General features: G+C 40.2%; 1 protein-coding gene across 2 annotated transcripts in view; it reads right to left on the bottom strand.

The window, feature by feature from the left end:
• SORL1 (sortilin related receptor 1) overlaps positions 1-18,416 on the bottom strand; it is a 184,896-nt gene that overhangs the window by 94,604 nt on the left and 71,876 nt on the right. For both annotated transcript variants that reach the window (XM_030917509.1, XM_010356463.2), the window contains exons 11-12: positions 18,342-18,415; positions 7,967-8,055 (exon numbers count right to left, since the gene is read on the bottom strand). In XM_030917509.1, coding sequence (XP_030773369.1) covers positions 7,967-8,055; positions 18,342-18,415 — 163 coding nt within the window. The remainder of the gene's footprint in view (positions 1-7,966; positions 8,056-18,341; position 18,416) is intronic.

Raw genomic sequence — 18,416 nt, 5'->3', positions numbered from 1 at the left:
CTCCCAGAGTGCTGGGATTATAGGCATGAGCCACCGCACCTAGCCCATCTTTGCATTCTTAAGTTATGAAAGAGGATATAGGGCACTTGCCTTTAGGAATGAAGAATTCAAACTGCTCAGATAAAAATATAGACATAATCCCAGGGACAAAAACTCTCAAGAAGATGGGAAGGTCATATAATATAATAATAAAACTTAATATAACCACAGATACTGTAAAAGGAAGAAGTGTGGTAGATAACCAACTTAGGACTCTAGCAGGCAGCTACGCAGAAAGGTTCCTGATGAGTTCGGGTTCCTAAAGAACATATTCAAGATGGGAAAAAGTCATATAACCAAGAGCAAAAAATTCAGTTACTGCTAGCTAATTCTAGCTGTAATTCTCACAGCCAATAGTCTGTTGGAATAGTAGCAAGATAAGTTCAAAATTAATCACAGTTTATGCTTCAAATTACCAAAATAATTGGCAGACTGGTGGGTCAGTGGATGGGTTATCTGATAAGTTCCATAAAGAATTAGAAAGGAACAGGATCATTGTTCTGATGGCCAATAGAATAAATAATTGCAGACATAATCATATGTATCAATTCAAAAAACCAGAGCACTTGATATACATTCATCCATTAGTGCATCCATTCATTCATTTATGAAAACCATCACCCAGGTCTGCCTATCTTTACTAGAACTTTGAATTGAAAATATTTTATGTTTTCTGACTGACTGGAAAACTGAGAATAAGAGAAATAAAGACTTCGTTAGAAAAAAAAAATCTTTGAGTAACAACATAGTAGTAAAGCTGGGTCTAAAAAAAAAACAGAAAAAAATAATTTCTATTTTGCTCTTTATCAAGGAAAATAATCTTCAAATTGGACATGACAAGAAAAACTAGGTAAGTTAAAGGAAAATGAGTACAAAATATAGTCTAAGGACTGAAAGACTTAAAGATACGATGATTATAGCATCCTTTTCAAAAATCTCTAGAAGAATTATGAAGAACAAAGATCTCAAAAACTAGAATAGGGAAAAAACTTTTATTTCCTTAATGAAGAAAAGGTTAATTCAAGAATGGATTATGAAACAGGTTATTTGAGAGCAATCAGACAAAAAGGAGGTCAAGGCTAAGAACCCAAATGATTCCACACACAAGTCACAACAGACTAACTCCATTTCCTTTCCTCATGGTAATTCTTGATTTGAAAAACAGGACAATGACACAGAACATTCATTTTTTCATTAAGATCTTTGTGGACCACGCAGTCAGATAAAATTCACTGGTGGTAAAATAAGCACATCCCAAGAGTGCTGACATATGGTTTGATCTCACCCCAAGATAAGACTTCTCATTCTCACAGAACTCAACACATCTGTCAATGATCTGGATAGGGATCTGGAAGGCGAATCTGCCAAATTTGCAAAGGGTAAAAGGCTAAATGTATAAATAATACAATAAATGCCAAAAATAGCATTCAAACCAAAAAAATAAGCAAAAATAAAAATAAAGTTCCACACGTAGTTTCAAAAATCTCTCTGCTCAAATACAGAATGGGGAACATCTGGTCTTTAATAAGATCCATAAGAAAGAAGGATCTCAGGTATTTTAGTTAACGTGAACTCAGCCTACCAATACCAGTTAAAAGATGGATAAATCTCAAAATCATTACGCTGAGTAAAGGAAGCCAAATACAAAATACAAACAAGTGAAATTCTGGAATAGGCAGAACTAACCTACAGTGATAAACATACCACTGGTTGCCTGTAATTGGGGCAGGGGTTTGGGGGTGGAGATCACTGACTGGAAAGGGACATGTGAGTATTTTCTGGAGTGATGGAAATACTCTACATCTTGACATGCACCCTTCAGAACTGATTAACTGGTGTAGTCAATATCTGGGCATCCTGTGGTATGCAAATGATACCTCCACTCAAAAAAAAAAAATTAATAGGAGCCACCAGTTTGAGATAGCTGTTAAAAATGTAAATACCGTCAGAGGTTTTTATTAATAGATATAGAGTGTTCAGAATCGTGAAGGCAAAATCTCAATGTCTTCTGCATGTTTCAGACTACTGGGGCCAGATCCAAGTACCACATTTTAAGGCACTGACATCGTGAGGCAGACCTAAGGCAGAACCTAGAAGATGGAGATTCAGGATCTATAGAATATGAGAAAAGGAACTGGGGATATTCATCATGAAATGGCAGACACTGAGGAGAACATGACAGACTCCTTAAATACTTGAAAGGCTTTCATGCCAAAGGAAATATCTACTGTGCATCTCCACGGAGCAGAACTAAGTCCAGGAATAGAAGCTGGAGGGAGGAGAATTTGGGCTTTCCCTTACCAGAGAACTTTCATTCGCAAATGAATGAGTGAACAAATGAACAGCAAACTGTCCCAAAGTAAATTGGAAGCACCTTTTAATATGGCAAATTCCCCACCAAGAGAAATGTTCAAGTATAGAACAAAAGACTGTCTATCACAGATGGCATGGAGAAAATTCTTGCAAAGGGTGGCAGAAGGCCGAACCGGATGTTGTAATATATCCAGATTCCTGCTGGACATCTCCAGCAGGAAGCCTCCTTGGACACACCACAGAGGCTTCAATTCAACCTGTCCATGTCTGCATTTAATATACAGCCCTGCAAGCCTACTCCTTCACCTCTGTCTTTCTATGAGTGTTATAATCACTTCTCCCATCATCCCAGGTGAATCAGAAGCTACGCCCTGCAGACTTAGTCCTCAAACACACCCCCGCATCAGCTCTCACCTCAGGTCTCTCTCCACTGAATCCATCCTCTCCATTCTGCCAGATCCATCGTTCCATAATGTAAGTCTAGCCATGTCATTCCCCTACTAAAATCCCTCAAAGGGACTCTATTACCTCAAAGCAAACTTTAATCTCTTTAGTAAGGCACACGTAAGGTCCCCCAGGACCTGGCCTCTACATACACACTTTCCTCCAGCCTCGTTTCTCACCATTTCCCACCTGGAAATTTGCATTCTATTAATACTCAAGAGCTGTGCACATTCCCCATTGATCATGCTTTTGCCCTTGCTCAAGTTCTCTCTAGCCCTAGAAAAGCATTCCGACCTTGCTTTATATCCTTTTATGTTCAGCTGGGGTTTCCTCTCCCAGAAGCCCTCCTCTGTCCCCTAGATAGCACCACCTGACCCTCATTCTGGTTCCCACTGCACCCAGGGCTCTCCATAATCTCATACCTCACTATATTTCAGTGACTTGATTTTGCGAGTGTTTTCTACTAGATTACTAGATTGCAGTTCATCAGGAATAAGACCTCTTACTTTTCTTCCCCTGGCACCCTGAATCTTTCCTAGCGCACAGAAAGGGCATTATTCATAAACGCTTGCTGAAGGAAGTTAAAGAAACTCCACTGCATTTTTTTTAACCCCATGTCTCAGTTTCTTAACAGTTAAAAGGTGATAAGGACCAAGCTTGGTGGCTCACACCTGTAATCTCAACACTTAGGAGGCTGAGGCGGGCGGATCACTTTGAACTCAGGAGTTCAAATGAAAACAGCCTGGGCAATATGGCGAAACCTGTGTCTATCAAAAAAAAGATATAAAAATTAGCCAGGCATGGTGGCTCATGCCTGTGGTCCCAGCTACCAGGAGGCTGAGATGGGAGGACCGCTTGACCCTGGGAAGAGGAGGTTGCAATGAGCCAAGATTGCACCACGGCACTCCAGGAAAAAAAAAAAAAAAAAAAAAAAAAACCATGATAAGAACACCTGCTCCTCTATACCTCAAGAGGCAGAAAAACCACAGGGGTCAGGATAAAGTAGAGGTGGCTCTCCTGGCAACTGTGCCATTGAGAGGTGCTGCAAGCAAGTGAAGACATTAACCGCTGCCTCCCACATTCTGGAACTGTGGGTCTGATTCCAGAGCCCAGGTCCAGAAAAGACAGCTGCCCTGCTGCGTGGAGTCTTTGCAGGGGCTTTTCGGGATTTCCAGAGAGAAGCCCCTGTGAAATTGGATATCTTAGAAAAAAAGATGCTTTGGGGCAAGTTCAAAATCTTATTACTGACTACGAATGATATCATCACACTGACAAGCAAACCGCAGTGAAGAAACAGAAATTGATCTTATCTTCCGTGATAAAGCTGACAAATGTGTTTGAATCTTCTTCAGTCGGGGTGCAAAAATGCAACAGCCCCTTCTCCGAAGAAAAAGCCACTGCTCCTACGCCCCCCGTGAGCATGTTCACAGGAGCAGCATGCTAATGAATGAATAAGTGAATCCCCAGTGCAGGTTCTTATTTACCCGTTTCAGACATGTAGACACAAGAGCAAAACAAAGTGTTCCACTTCTTGCTCTCAATTTCAATTAACAATAACAAGGGTAACAGTCTCAGAGGAGACTCAAGGCAGAAGCTGAAACAAGTAACAGTCAACTCCTAGATATCTGTGCTAATCAGGGAGAGAAAGACGTGCATAACTTAAAAGAACATCAACAACGACAAAACCACTAATGTTTACTTTGAGCAACGCTTCAATTTCTGTCCCCACTACCACCTATTTGAGTTACTAATGCTACTTTACTTAGCTTTCCTCCCTAAACACGGGTGAAATCAGAGCAGAAAGCCCTCTTTCAAACAACCCCCTCCTCCCAGCCTCTCTCTCTGCATCTGGCTCAGAAACATCACAGAGCAACAGTGGGCACAGGCAGCTCCTGATCAGTGCCCCACTCGCCTTTGCATCCTTGGTATCTAGCACAGCATCTGCTTCATTGTAGATGTTCGACAGCTGTCTGTGTAATTGACCTGAAAAGATTCCTAACAGAAATATGCTCAAGTTCCAGTGTGGGCATTAACTCCTGACGAAACTCTTATTCCCTCATGTGAAAACTAAGGAAAGTGGATTAGGTCATCTCTGGTGTCTCTTGGGTACCACCAGGTTGCACACATCCAGGGAGCCTCCACTCACATCTGTGCTCCTGGGGTTGTCATTGACACGGAGCACAATGGCAGTGGTCCCCTGGAGCTGTGCAATTGGCACGCCAGCTAGGTCTCCTCTAGTTTTATCAATCAGTTAAAAAAATAAAAAATAAAAAATAAGCAATCTTGGATGATTAAGTATGCATGACCTATTTCAATCAAATATTTGCTAAGTGCCTGCTAACCTGTATCGAGCAGAAGTATTTACCTACAAAGACCTTACTAACGAGCTGCAGAATTCAGGCACATCATGTAAAGGTAACTAACATAAGAAGTCAGAATATGATCAATGCAAAATTAATGGGACGGCCTATACACGCTGTGAGTCATAAAGGAAAAGAGATCTCTGTGGTTGCAGAGGCCAAACTTAGAAGGGGCCTGAAGCCCTAGCCCAGCAACAGTTACCCGGTCTTGTCAGTAGCAACCTCTCCTCGTGCATGGGCATCACAGTAAATCACCACTGTAGTTTGAGAATATGAACTAACTTGAATATTATTTCTTGCTTTTCAGAGCAGCAGGAGAAGCAAAATACCTTTGTGAACAACACACTGAGTAAATGCCAGGTGGCTACACAGATTTGGGCCAAGCTCAGGTTGTTATGTGGGACACATGCACCTGTCAATAGGAGGCTTGTATGTATTCTTGTATTTCCAAATGCTTTATTTGAACTATTCAAACAGAAACCTCCAAATGAAACCTATACAACTAGAGGAATGCTACAGTGTCCATAATCCCCCAAAGTCTACAACCCCCAAGTCATTTCCAAATGTCTGCGGAAGGCTTTATGATTTTCTGGCAGCGAGTTTATTTTCCTCATCATGTTTTGCTCCAGCTAGTGCAGAATGACGCTGCGTTCCCTGAGCACATATGCACCGACAGATGGTGTAAGAGGACTAGAATCACACTAACTCCTTCAGAGGAGCCAGTTTGGAATGCAAATTTAATTTTCAGAGAAGTTAAACAAGGCAAATCGAGAACTGACTCTGAAATCTGAAAGCCATACAAAGAACGAAATGTATTCCTAGGAAGCCAAACTATGTCCCCTACGTGCGTATTACACACATAGCAGTATACCAAACACTACAATTGTTTCCTCGCCCACCTTATGACTACAGGGTGGCATGCATCCTATTCATCTATAGATACACAGTACCTGGCACAATCGGCACCTGCTAAACATGTGAAATGAAAATTAAATTAATGGGTATATAAATGATAGCACAAATGTGGGAAGTACTGTGTTCTGTGATGGTCGTTGTCTGAGCAAATACCTATCTGAACATGAATACAGAGTGTTGCATACAAACAGGACCTCTTCAGAGTACTGCCTCTAAAGAAACAGCTAACCAGCGCTACACAGAACAGAGAACAGCCAAGTGGAATGACAAATACCAGTACTTTGCTTCTCTCTCCTTCTCTGAGGCCAGGTTGCTCAGCACATGTCAAATTAACCACAGGGAAAAAACCAGCTGCTAAGATCTCTTTTTCCAAACCACCCACCTCTCACTTGCTGCTGGCCCTGTTTCTTTTTTTTTTTTTTTTTTTTGAGACAGAGTCTGGCTCTGTCCCCCAGGCTGGAGTGCAGTGGCCGGATCTCGGCTCACGGCAAGCTCCGCCTCCCAGGTTCACGCCATTCTCCTGCCTCAGCCTCCCGAGTAACTGGGACTACAGGCGCCCACCATCATGCCCGGCTAGTTTTTTGTATTTTTAGTAGAGACGGGGTTTCACCGTGTTAGCCAGGATGGCCTCGATCTCCTGACCTCGTGATTCGCCCACCTTGGCCTCCCAAAGTGCTGGGATTACAGGTGTGAGCCACCGCGCCCGGCCAAGCTGGCCCTGTTTCTAAACGGAGCAAAGAAAAAGAAAGCTTTGTCCTTGCAATAAACAAGATAGTTACAGAAGCCCTCTCCAGATCCTTCACCAATCCACCTAATGGGTTCAGCTCAAAAACAGGAAGAAGTGTGGTCTGGCATGAACTTGACCTAACATGAACCATTCAATTATGAGCCAAAAGAACCAGTATATATATACAGATCTGTATATATCTGATAAAATCAGAACGTAAGGGTGTAGAGGTTACAAACTCCTGACAGTTTTGCTTTTCAGAACAATATATTGCAAAGAATATAGGATGCAATCTAAAAACCCAACTGCTAATCCTGCCTATGTCACTAACAAAAGGAATGACCCTGGGCAAGTTACTTTGCCTTGCTGAGCCTGTTTTCTCATCTGTGAAATGATGCAGTTAACCCTAAACATCCCTTCCAGCTCTATGAAACCCCCCACCAACCTAATGCACCAGAAGTCAATAGCTATCAAGGTGTATGCATTCTGTAATTGTTACTCATGTATTATTATTATTGCTATTTATTTTTAGTCATTCTATGTAATAAAGACACAAAGCAAAGGAGAACAAATTAAAGAGCCTCCACTTAATTACTTGGCCATTATTAATTCTTTCTACAGTGTTATACTTTTTCAAATCCATAAAATTAATTGCCCTATTCCTCACAATCTCCCTTTCTGATAGAAAGGCCAGGTTCTTATTATTCCCATTTTAGAGATAAAGAGTTTAAGTCAGGGCAGCCATCGTGGCTCACACCTGTAATCCCAGCACTTTGGGAGGCCGAGGCAGGTGGATCACCTGAGGTCAGGAGTTCGAGACTAGCCTGATCAACATGGTAAAACTCTGTCTCTACTAAAAATACAAAAATTACCCAGACATGGTGGCAGGCGCCTGTAATCCCAGCTCCTCAGGAGGCTGGGGCAGGAGAATCGCTTGAACCCAGGAGATGGAGGTTGCAGTGAGCTGAGATCTCACCATTGCGTTCCAGCCTGGGGGACAGAGTGAGACTCCATCTCAAAAAAAAAAAAATAGTTTAAGTCATATCCAGAGATCACAAATTGTGCTGTCAACAACCTAGTGCTGTAGAGAGATAATCCACTTAGAACCACAGACGTAAATTTCTGGGAGAAGAGTTTGATGTTAAAAGGCCTCATCAGAGACACTTACTTTAGCTCATTGGTCTCCATGCCCTGGGCAATGGCCATGATGATTCCGCCGTGGTCTCCCCACGTGTAGTAGTGAGGTCCAGGAAGTGCCTGAGGAGGAAAAATTCATGGTGACACCACTGCTGTGGAGGTAACTGTGCAGAAACCATGTACACATAACCACAGGCATGCACACATGTGCGCATAGACATAACAGCAATGACAACCACTTTAAAACAATTTTTCTGTTCACAGAAGACATTGACATCCATTATCTCATCTGTTTCACACAATCCTAGGGACAGGCAGAGCAAGTTCTAGTATCTCAATTTTTTTCCCAAATGAAGAAACACGGGCTTAATATTAAAATGGCAAACTGTGAACAGCAGAGGTAAGACTCAAATCCAAATCTATGACTCCCACCAACACTTGATTAAAAAGTAACTGAGGTTCCAGTTCTACTATGACAGTATTAGCCCTCTATAGCCCATCCTTCCTGCTAATTACAGTTGAAAACTCTGGACAAAAAACAACTACCAGTGGATGCTGAAAAAGTAAACAAAAGCAAGCAGCTTGTGGAGATTTAAAACCTAGAGAAGCTACACACACAAGTCATGAATTTGCTGGTAAAGCTTTGCCCAAAGGGAAAGTCCCAGACATGGGGTACACCTCAGTCTCAGTCACAGCTAAAACTTCAACAGATACTATTTCCCCCAAAGGAAACAGAGAAAGGAGCCTCTGTAGGGTAGGGAAAGTGTGGATGGAATCCCATAGCAGGGAGTGTCAAAAAAGTAAATCCCCTAATTCTGTGTATGAACTTACGTAAGTCGCAGCCTAACCCCTGAAGTGTACGTGCATGAAACATACAAACCAGTGTAACAAAGGCTTAGCATACTGAACTGAGAGTTAAACTACCACCTACAGAAAGCACGACAGAACTCAGGGTCAGAACCTAAACAGGCCGATTACATGCTGAAACAAAAACATCAATATCCTTCAGAAGTCTTGATTGCATGAATTTCATTCACATGTGCAGAATACAAACCAAAAGTACTTAACATACAGCATACAAACATATCCATAAAATGTGTCCAATTCTCAAGGGAAAAGATAGTCAAAAGGTGCCAATCCCAAGTGACCCATATATTAGAATTTTTTTTTTAATTTTTTGAGACACAGTCTCATTCTGTTGCCCAGGTTGGAGTACAGTAGTGCAATCTCAGTTCACTGCAACCTCTGCCTCCTGAGTTCAAGCGATCTCCTGCTTTAACCTCCCAAGTAGCTGGGATTACAGGCATGCACCACCACGCCCAGCTCATTTTTATGTTTTTAGTAGAGACAGGGTTTCACCATGTTGGTCAGGCTGGTCTCAAACTCCTGACCTCAAGAGATCCACCTGCCTCAGCCTCCCAAAGTGCTGGGATTACAGGCGTGAGCCACCATACCCAGCTGTAATTTTAAAATAGCTATAATAACCATGTCCAATGAGGGAAAGAAAAACACACGTGAAACGAATGAGAGAAAAGAATTCTCCCAGAGAAGTGGAAACAATTTTTAAAAAGAAACCAAACAAATTTTATAACAGAAAGATATAATGTCTGAAACAAGAAATTTACTGATGGGCTCAACATCAGAAAAGCAATGACAGAGGAATTAGTGAACTTCAAAATAAATATAGATCTGTAGAAATTACAGATCTATCTGTATGCTCTAAAGAATATACACGGGGCCGGGCGCAGTGGCTCCAGCCTGTAATCCCAGCATTTTGGGAGGCCGAGACGGGTGGATCATGAGGTCAGGAGATCGAGACCATCCTGGCTAATACGGTGAAACCCCGTCTCTACTAAAAAATACAAAAAACTAGCCGGGTGAGGTGGCGGGCGCCTGTAGTCCCAGCTACTCGGGAGGCTGAGGCAGGAGAATGATGTAAACCCGGGGGGCGGAGCTTGCAGTGAGCTGAGATCCGGCCACTGCACTCCAGCCTGGGTGACAGAGCCAGACTCCGTCTCAAAAAAAAAAAAATAATATACATGGGGAAAAAAAGATTTCAAAGAAAAAAAGATTGCCAAGGACACAGAGAATAATAACAGTAGGTCTAATATGTAACTGGAGTCCGAGAAGAACAGGAGAAAGGGACAGGGGCAGAAAAAATTTTTGAAGAAATAATGGCTGAAAATTTCACAAATTTGGTGAAAGACATAAATATAGATTCAAAATCAGCATCTACTGAGAGAATAAACTCAAAGAAAAGCCCTCCTAGACACATCATAACAAAACTGCTGAAAACCAATGAAAAAAAAAATCTTCAAAGTATCTAGAGAAAAATGGCATGTTACACACAGGAGAATGATAGCTAAAGTGAAGACAGGTTTCTCATCAGAACCCACCGAAACAAGAAAACAGCAGACATCTTTAAAGTACTGGAAGAAAATTACTGTCAACCCAGAATTCGCTATCCAACAAACATATCCTTCAAGAATGAAGTTAAAATAGAGATAGATTTTCAAACGAGGGATAAACAAGAGAATTCACAGCCAACAGATCTTGCTACAGGAAATGCTATAGGAATTTCTTTAGGCTGTAGGGAAATTTCCCATGGGTAAACAGAGATTTTTCCAGAACAAAGAGCAAGCAAGAGAAATGGTAAATATCTGGGTAAATATTTAAGTTCTTTGAAATTCATATGACAATTTAAAGCAAAACCAAACACTGCTTTGTGGGTTTTGTAATGTGTGTTGATGTGATAAATATGAAAATAACATATAGGTGGGGGAGGAGAAAAGGGACTTACATGGTTGAAAGGGTTCTAAATTTTATGTTAAGTGCAATATCAACTCAAAGAAGACTATAAAAGGTTAGATATGTATGTTGTAATCCTTAGAGAAACCACTAGAAATACATAGAGAAGCCTCCCAAAAAATCGAAATGAAAGTAGAATACTTAATGTATGTAGATAATACAAAAGGAGACAGGACAGAAGGAACAGAGGAATAATAAATAAGAGAAACGAAAAGAAAATAAATGAAATAATAGACCTAAATTCAAATATATCAATAATTATATTAAATGTTAATGGCCTAAGCATTTCAGTTAAAAAGCAGAGCTTGGCAGAATGAGTAAAAAAAGCAAGACCCTACTGTATGTGGTCTAGAAGAAACACTTCAAAGAACTGCACGTGGCAGCATGTGCCTTTAATTGCAACTACTTGGCAGGATCACTTGAACCCAGGAGTTCAAGACCAGTCTGGACAACACACAAGACCTAACTTCAAAAAAGAGAGAAAAAAAAAAAAAACACTTTAAATACAAAGACACAGATAGGTTGAAAGTGAATGGAAGTTAAAATATGTACTATTCAGGGTTGGGCGTGGTGTCTCACACCTGTAACCCCAGCACTTTGGGAGGCCAAGGCAGGCGGATCACTTGAGGTCAGGAGTTCGAGACCAGCTTAACCAACATGGTGAAACCCCGTCTCTATTAGAAATACAAAAATTAGCTGGGTGTGGTGGTGAGCGCCTGAAATCCCAGCTACTCGGGAGGCTAAGGCAGAAGAATTGCTTGAACCCGGGAGGCCGAGGTTGCAGTGAGCCGAGATCATACCACTGCATTCCAGCTTGGGTGACAGAGTAAGACACCAACTCAAAAAAAGATGTACTATCCAAATAGTAAACAGAAGAAGGCTGCAGTAACTATTTTAATATCAGATAAAATAGACTTTAAGACAAAGGGCATTACAATAGATAAAGAGAGACAGTTCGTAAAGATAAAAGGGACAAATCATGAGAAAATATTATTATTAATGTGAATACACTTAACAACAGAGACTCAAAATGCATACCAAAATAAAGCAAAAATTGACAGAATTTAAAGGAGAAACAGACAATTTCAGAATCATAATAGGTGATCTTACCATTCCTCTCTTAGGAATTTAGAGAACTAGACCCCCCAAAATCAATATGAACACGAAAGATCTGAACAACATTATCAACCACCTTCATATAAATAATATCTATAGAACACTACCTCAAACAACTGCTTAATACGTATTCCTTCCCAGTGCATGTGATATATTCAACAATATAGACCACATGCTGGATCTCAAAACAAATCTCAATAAATCTAAAGGGACTGAAATCATACAAAGTGTCTTCTCTGACTATAGGAAATTAAATTAGAAATCAATAACAAGATATCTATGAAACCCCCAAATACTCACAAATTAAATAACACTTTGCTAAATAACTTATCATTCAAAGATAAAAATCAGGAGATATTATGGATTGATGAACATGTTCTGGAATTAAATAATGGTGATGACTGAATAATACTAAAAACATTTGAACTGTACACTTTAAAATGGTGAACTTTATGGTATGTGAATTATATGTCAGTTTTATCTGTTTTTTATTTTTTTGAGACCCGGTCTTGCTCTGTTACCCAGGCTGGAGTGAACTGACACAATCACAGCTCACTGCAGCCTTGACCTCCTGGGCTCAAGTGAGCCTCCCACCTCAGCCTCCAGAGTAGCTGGGATCACAGGCACGCCCGGCTAATTTTTTTATTTTTTGTAGAGACAAGGTTTCACTATGATGCCTGGGCAGGTCTTGAACTCCTGGCCTCAAGTGATCCTCCTGCCTTGGTCTCCCTAAGTGCCGGGATTACAGGCATCAGCCACTATGCCCAGCCTGTATCTCAGTTTTAAAAGGGGACATTAAATACACTCTGAACTTAAAAACACTAAAAATACAATATATCTGAATATGTGGCACAGAGCTAAATTAGTATTTAAAGGAAAACTTACAGCTTTAGATGCTTACATTAGAAAAGAAGATATAAAATCAATAACCCAAGGTTATATCTTAATAAGCTACAAAAAGAACAACAAAACAAATAAGGGAAAAAATAATAAGAAAAAAACCAACAAAACAGAAAGCAGACAATAGAAAATCAACAGAGATAATGCAGATTCTTTGGAAAGATCAACAGTACTGAAACATCTAAACTAAGGAAAAATAGAGAAAATACACAAATCACCAATATCAGGGATGAAATCATCACCAAAGATCCTGCAGACATAAAAAGATAAAGAGAATATATCATTAATAACTAAGGCCAAGCAATGTCACAACTTACGTGAAGGGATACATTTCCTGAAACACACAACTCATCAAAATTGAAACAAGAAGAAAATCTGAAGAGTCTTATATCAACCAGAGACACTAAATCTCTTATCAAAAAATATTCCCAGAAAGAAAACTCAATGTCTGGACAGTTTCATTAGGGAATGACTCAAGAAAAAATAACACCAAACTTTGTCCTAAAAAAGAGGAAGAGGGGTTTACCACTCTGCTTGTTTTGTGATACTAGCCAAACCCTCATATCAAAACTTTAAGATTTTACAAAAAAACAAATTACAGACAGGTATCTCTCACAAATAATGCAAAAATCTTTAACAAAATATTAGCAAATCAAACCTATCTGCACATAAAAAGGATAACGCATTATGACCAAGTAGAGTTTGTCCTAGAAATTCCAGGTTGTTTTAATATTCAAGAATTGATTAATGTCATATTTAATACATCATAGTAATAGAAAAAAATCATTTTAATAAATGTAAAAATAGCATTTGATGAAATCCAGTCTCTGATTATGATAAAAAAAAATATTCAACAACTAGTAATAATAGGGAACTTCCCAAATGTTGACAAAGAAATCTGCTGCTAACATCATAGTTAATGGTAAAAAGGCTGAATTGTTTCCCCCAGAGACAGAGAACAAGACAAGAATGCCCACTTTCACTGTTTCTATTCTGTTGGTAACAGGCCCCCCAAAATCTGGCCATATCCTGGCCCCAAAACTGGCCTTAAACAAAATCTCTGCAGCACTGTGACATATTCATAATGGTCCTAACGCCCACGCTGGAAGGTTGTGGGTTTACGGGAATGAGGGCAAGGAACACCTGGCCCACCCAGGGCAGAAAACCACTTCAAGGCGTTCTTAAACCACAAATAATAGCATGAGCGATCTGTGCCTTAAGGACAGGCTCCTGCTGCAGATAACTAGCCAAACCCATCCCTTTATTTCAGCCCATTCCTTCGTTTCCCATAAGGGATATTTCTAGTTAATCTAGTATCTATAGAAACAATGCTAATGACTGGCTTGCTGTTAAGAAATACGTGGGTAACTCTCTGTTTCAGGCTTTCAGCTTTGAAGGCTGTGAGACCCCCTGATTTCCCACTTCACACCTCTATATTTCTGCGTGTGTGTCTTTAATTCCTCTAGCACTGCTGGGTTAGGGTCTCCCCGACCGAGCTGGTCTCGGCATATTCAACACTATATAGAGGTCCTAGCCATTGTGATAAGAAGAATGAAAGAAATCAGAAGGGAGAAAATGGAGGAAAGGAGGGAAAGAGAAGAAGAAAGAAGGACAAGAAAGAAGAGAAAAAGAAGGACAAGAAAGAAGGGAAGAATGAGAGAAGAAATAAAAGACATTAAGATCAGAAAGGAAGAAATAAAACTGCCACTCTTTGCAAATGGTATGATTGCTTACAAAGAATCTAAAAACCTACTAGAACTAATGAATTACCTTGGCAAGGTCACAGAATACAAGATTAATATATAAAAATCAATTGTATTCTTACATACTAGAGCAAAAATTAGAAAATAAAATTCCATTTACAGTAATACCAAAAATAAAAATAAAAATATCTAGGAATAAAGCTAATAAAAGATGTACAGGACCTCTACACTGGAAACTATAAAATACTAAGAGAAATTAGAGAAGAAATGGAAAAAGATACTGTATTCATGGATCAGAAGACTCAATAGTATTAACACATCAATTCTCCTCGAAATTGATCCTATAAATTTAAGGCAATTATAATAAAAATCCCAGCAGATTTCATAGAAATTGACAAGTGATCCTAAAATGTATCAGGAAATACAAAGGACTTACAATAGTGAAAATGATTTGTAAAATGATCAAAGTTGAAGGACTTACCCTATCTGATCTCAACATTTACTATAAGGCTTTGGAAATTAAGAGAATTTAGTATTAGTGAAAAGATAGACAGATTAATGGAACAGAATAAAGTCCTGGAAATAGACCCAATTGGCCTAAAATTGGCCCATATATGGCCAATTGATTTTCAAACAGGTACCAAGGCAATTCAATGGGGGAGAGAGAAGTGTTTTCAACAAATGGTGCTAAATCAATTAGATCTCCATATGGAAAAAATGAGTATCTACCATCATACAAAAGACTTAAATCCAAAACATATTTTTTAAAACACTCCTACAACTCAAAGAAGATAGACAACTCAATTATTAAAATTAGTTTTTAAAATTTATATATTTATTGAGACAGGCTCTCATTCCATTGCCGCCCAGGCTGGAATGCAGCACAATTACAGCTCACTACATCTTCAACCACCAGGGCTCACGTGACCTTCTGATCTCAGCCTCCTGAGTAGCTGGGACTACAGGCATGCACCACCATGCCTGGCTATTTTTATTTTTTGTAAAGACAAGCTCTCCCTATGTTGCCCATGGCTCCAGCAATCCTCTTACCTCAGCCTTCCAAAGTGCTGGGATTATAGGCAGAGCCACTGTGCTGGACCAACCCAATTTTTTCAAAAAGGCAAAAGGTTTGGGCAGATACTTCACAACCATATTTTAAAATGGCCAATGAGCACACAAAAAGAATCATTAATAATTATGCAAATGCCAATTACAACTACAATGAGATATTATCACATGCTTATTAAAATGTCTAAAATTAAAAAGACTAATCATACCAAGTGTTGGCAAAGATGTGAAGCAATTAAAATTCTCACATACTGTTTAGGTGGAAATGTAAAAGGGACAATAATTTGGCAGTTCTTTAAAAAGTTAAATATACACCCACCATGCTGCCTAGCTATTCCATTCCTAAGTATTCACCCTAGAGAAATGAAGAAAATATGCACATGAATGTTCATAACAGCTATATTTGTAATCAGCAAAGCTAGAATGTTCATCAACAGATGAATGAATAAAGAAATTATGATATATCCCTACAATGGGATACGACCAGCAAAGGAAAGAACAACTGATACACGAAACAACTCGGATGAAACTCAAAATCATCGTGATGTGTGACAGAAGCCAGGCAAAAAGAGTATATATACACTGTGTGAGTCCACTTATCAAAATTCTAGAAAATGTCAATGAATAACCTATGCTAGAAAATGCCAATGAACAACAGAAGCAGACAAGGACAAGAGTAGAGCATGGGACAGATTGCCGAGGGGCACAAAGATACCTCGGGGAAGGTGATGGAAATGTTTGTTATCTTAACTGTGGTGACCATAATTCTGATCAAACTGTACACGTTAAATACATGCAGTGTACCATCCCCTGATCTGCTTCAGTAAAGTTGTTAAAGAGAAAAGCTAAAAATAAAAGAAATAAAAATTATTTTAAAAAGAACAAAGCACAAAAAAGGGATTCTGAGGATCAGAGAATTTGCAGATGGAAATGTTTGTTTTCTTAATCGTGGTGACCATAATTAATTCTGATCAAACCGTACACTTTAAATATGTGCCGTGTACTGTACCTTCATCTGCTTCAATGAAGTTGATAAAGAAAAAAGCTAAAAATAAAAGAAATAAAAATTATTTTAAAAAGGAAAAAGCACAAAAAAGGAATTCCGAGGATCAGAGAATTTGCACAACTAATTAGGAGGAAAAGAAAACCAGAATTACGATCAGCAGTGCTCCAGGCAGCATTCTGTCCACTACAGTCTCTTCCTCTGCCACCACCTGCTCCCGCACACAGCCCAGATTGTCCCTCTAAAGTGAAGGCTGCCCATGGGGACTCAGATGCCCACTCACACAGATAAACTCACAATCTTTTCATCCCCCAGTTAGTTTTCTGCTATGTCCCAAAATAAGGTCTTATGCACTGGCTGCTTCTTGGCAGGCACAAGGCTTGTGTGGAGGGAGGCACTGACAGCTGCCCCAGTAATCGCCAGACGATACCACTTCACTGGAGGAGGAACAAGACACTGCTTTCTACCCAGAAGGAAATCACTTGCAGATGTGCAAATCCCAGATTACACCAACAGAAGGCACAAACAAACCACAGGCCTATGCGCAGAGAAGAGGATACCCCATTTCAAAGGGAGCGTCCAGCTCCACGAAAAGGGGAGGCAGCTGCTTAATCTTCCCTTGGGAGCTGGACAAGGACAACCTGAAAATTCTCCTTCAAACTGTCTGCACTCTGACCACAATGGCCCTAACAACCTGCCTCATCTGAACATGTATTTGTGTTTGCCACATAGAGTACACGGTGTCTGAGCCTCACCTCTCTCCTCGGGAGGGATGGTAAGCCCTGCCACAGTGAGAGAAGGCTTGTGACAGGCCTCCGTGAACTGCGAGGTGCCAAATGAATGTTGGTATTTTTATTACTGCTTTACATATTACCTATTCAAATATCAAGGTGAGCACGGTGCATTCCCAGTAAAGCGCCATGTGGATGGGAACTATGTCTGCTAGCTCTTCTGAGGACTCCACATCACTCCTGACATGCTGCTTAGGCTGCCCAGCCTGCATGGCTGCTCAAAGACAAGGTGCTCATCCTGTCAAGGGATCTACTGGGTTTCACCCTAGTGGCTCCCAGCATAATTAGAGGGTCACCCCTGAAAGCAACCCCTACAGAACGAGATCAAACACACGTCCTTGGCCTTAATCAGTGATGGGAGGCTGGAAACAACATTTTGTTTTGTTTTGTTTTGTTTTTAATAAGTTTGGAAATTCTCTAATGCCCAAAGATGAAGATGAATTAGCATTTTGGAATTAGAGAACTAGCCCTGCCATAGGAATTGGTATAATCAGGATCGATATTAGTTATACAACCTTAAGGCAAAAACAGAGTCTACTTCCATAGCACAGAATGAGATGAAAGTGCCCATACAACATAGTCCAGCAAGGACCGGCTTCATTTCAATGTCAATAATACACAAAATAATAATAATAGCCGGTTTCAGGGCTGATACCACTACGTTGTAATTTGCTGATACATGCAGCATATATGCCCTGAGCCCCCACTCCATGCCAGGCACTCTTAGGTCCTAAGGATAAAGAAGTCAGTAAAACAGACATTGTCTTTGCCCTCATAGAACTCATATTCTTAGAACGTTTAGTAAAATTCACACATTTGCAAAGGTCTGTTTTTAATTTAAAGTAACTGTGGATACAAATCAGTGGCTTCAGGTGCCTGTCTTTACTTTATAGTCATATCTGGCATTACTGGTCTCTGCCATGGACCATTTGTGCCCCCGAAATGCCAAGACACAGTCTGCATTCTCACACAAACGGGAACCAGGGTGGAGGGGAGGGGGCTGGGGGAGGGGCTGACCTCTCGCCACCTGGCTCCAGCGCTGCTAGAGATGTACACGTTTGTCTTGCTAGCCAAGTTCTTTCCCACTGAACC

The sequence above is a fragment of the Rhinopithecus roxellana genome, chromosome 15, assembly GCF_007565055.1.
Source record: "Rhinopithecus roxellana isolate Shanxi Qingling chromosome 15, ASM756505v1, whole genome shotgun sequence".
Taxonomy (NCBI): Eukaryota; Metazoa; Chordata; class Mammalia; order Primates; family Cercopithecidae; genus Rhinopithecus; species Rhinopithecus roxellana.
This window is presented reverse-complemented; position numbering and strand designations above follow the sequence as displayed.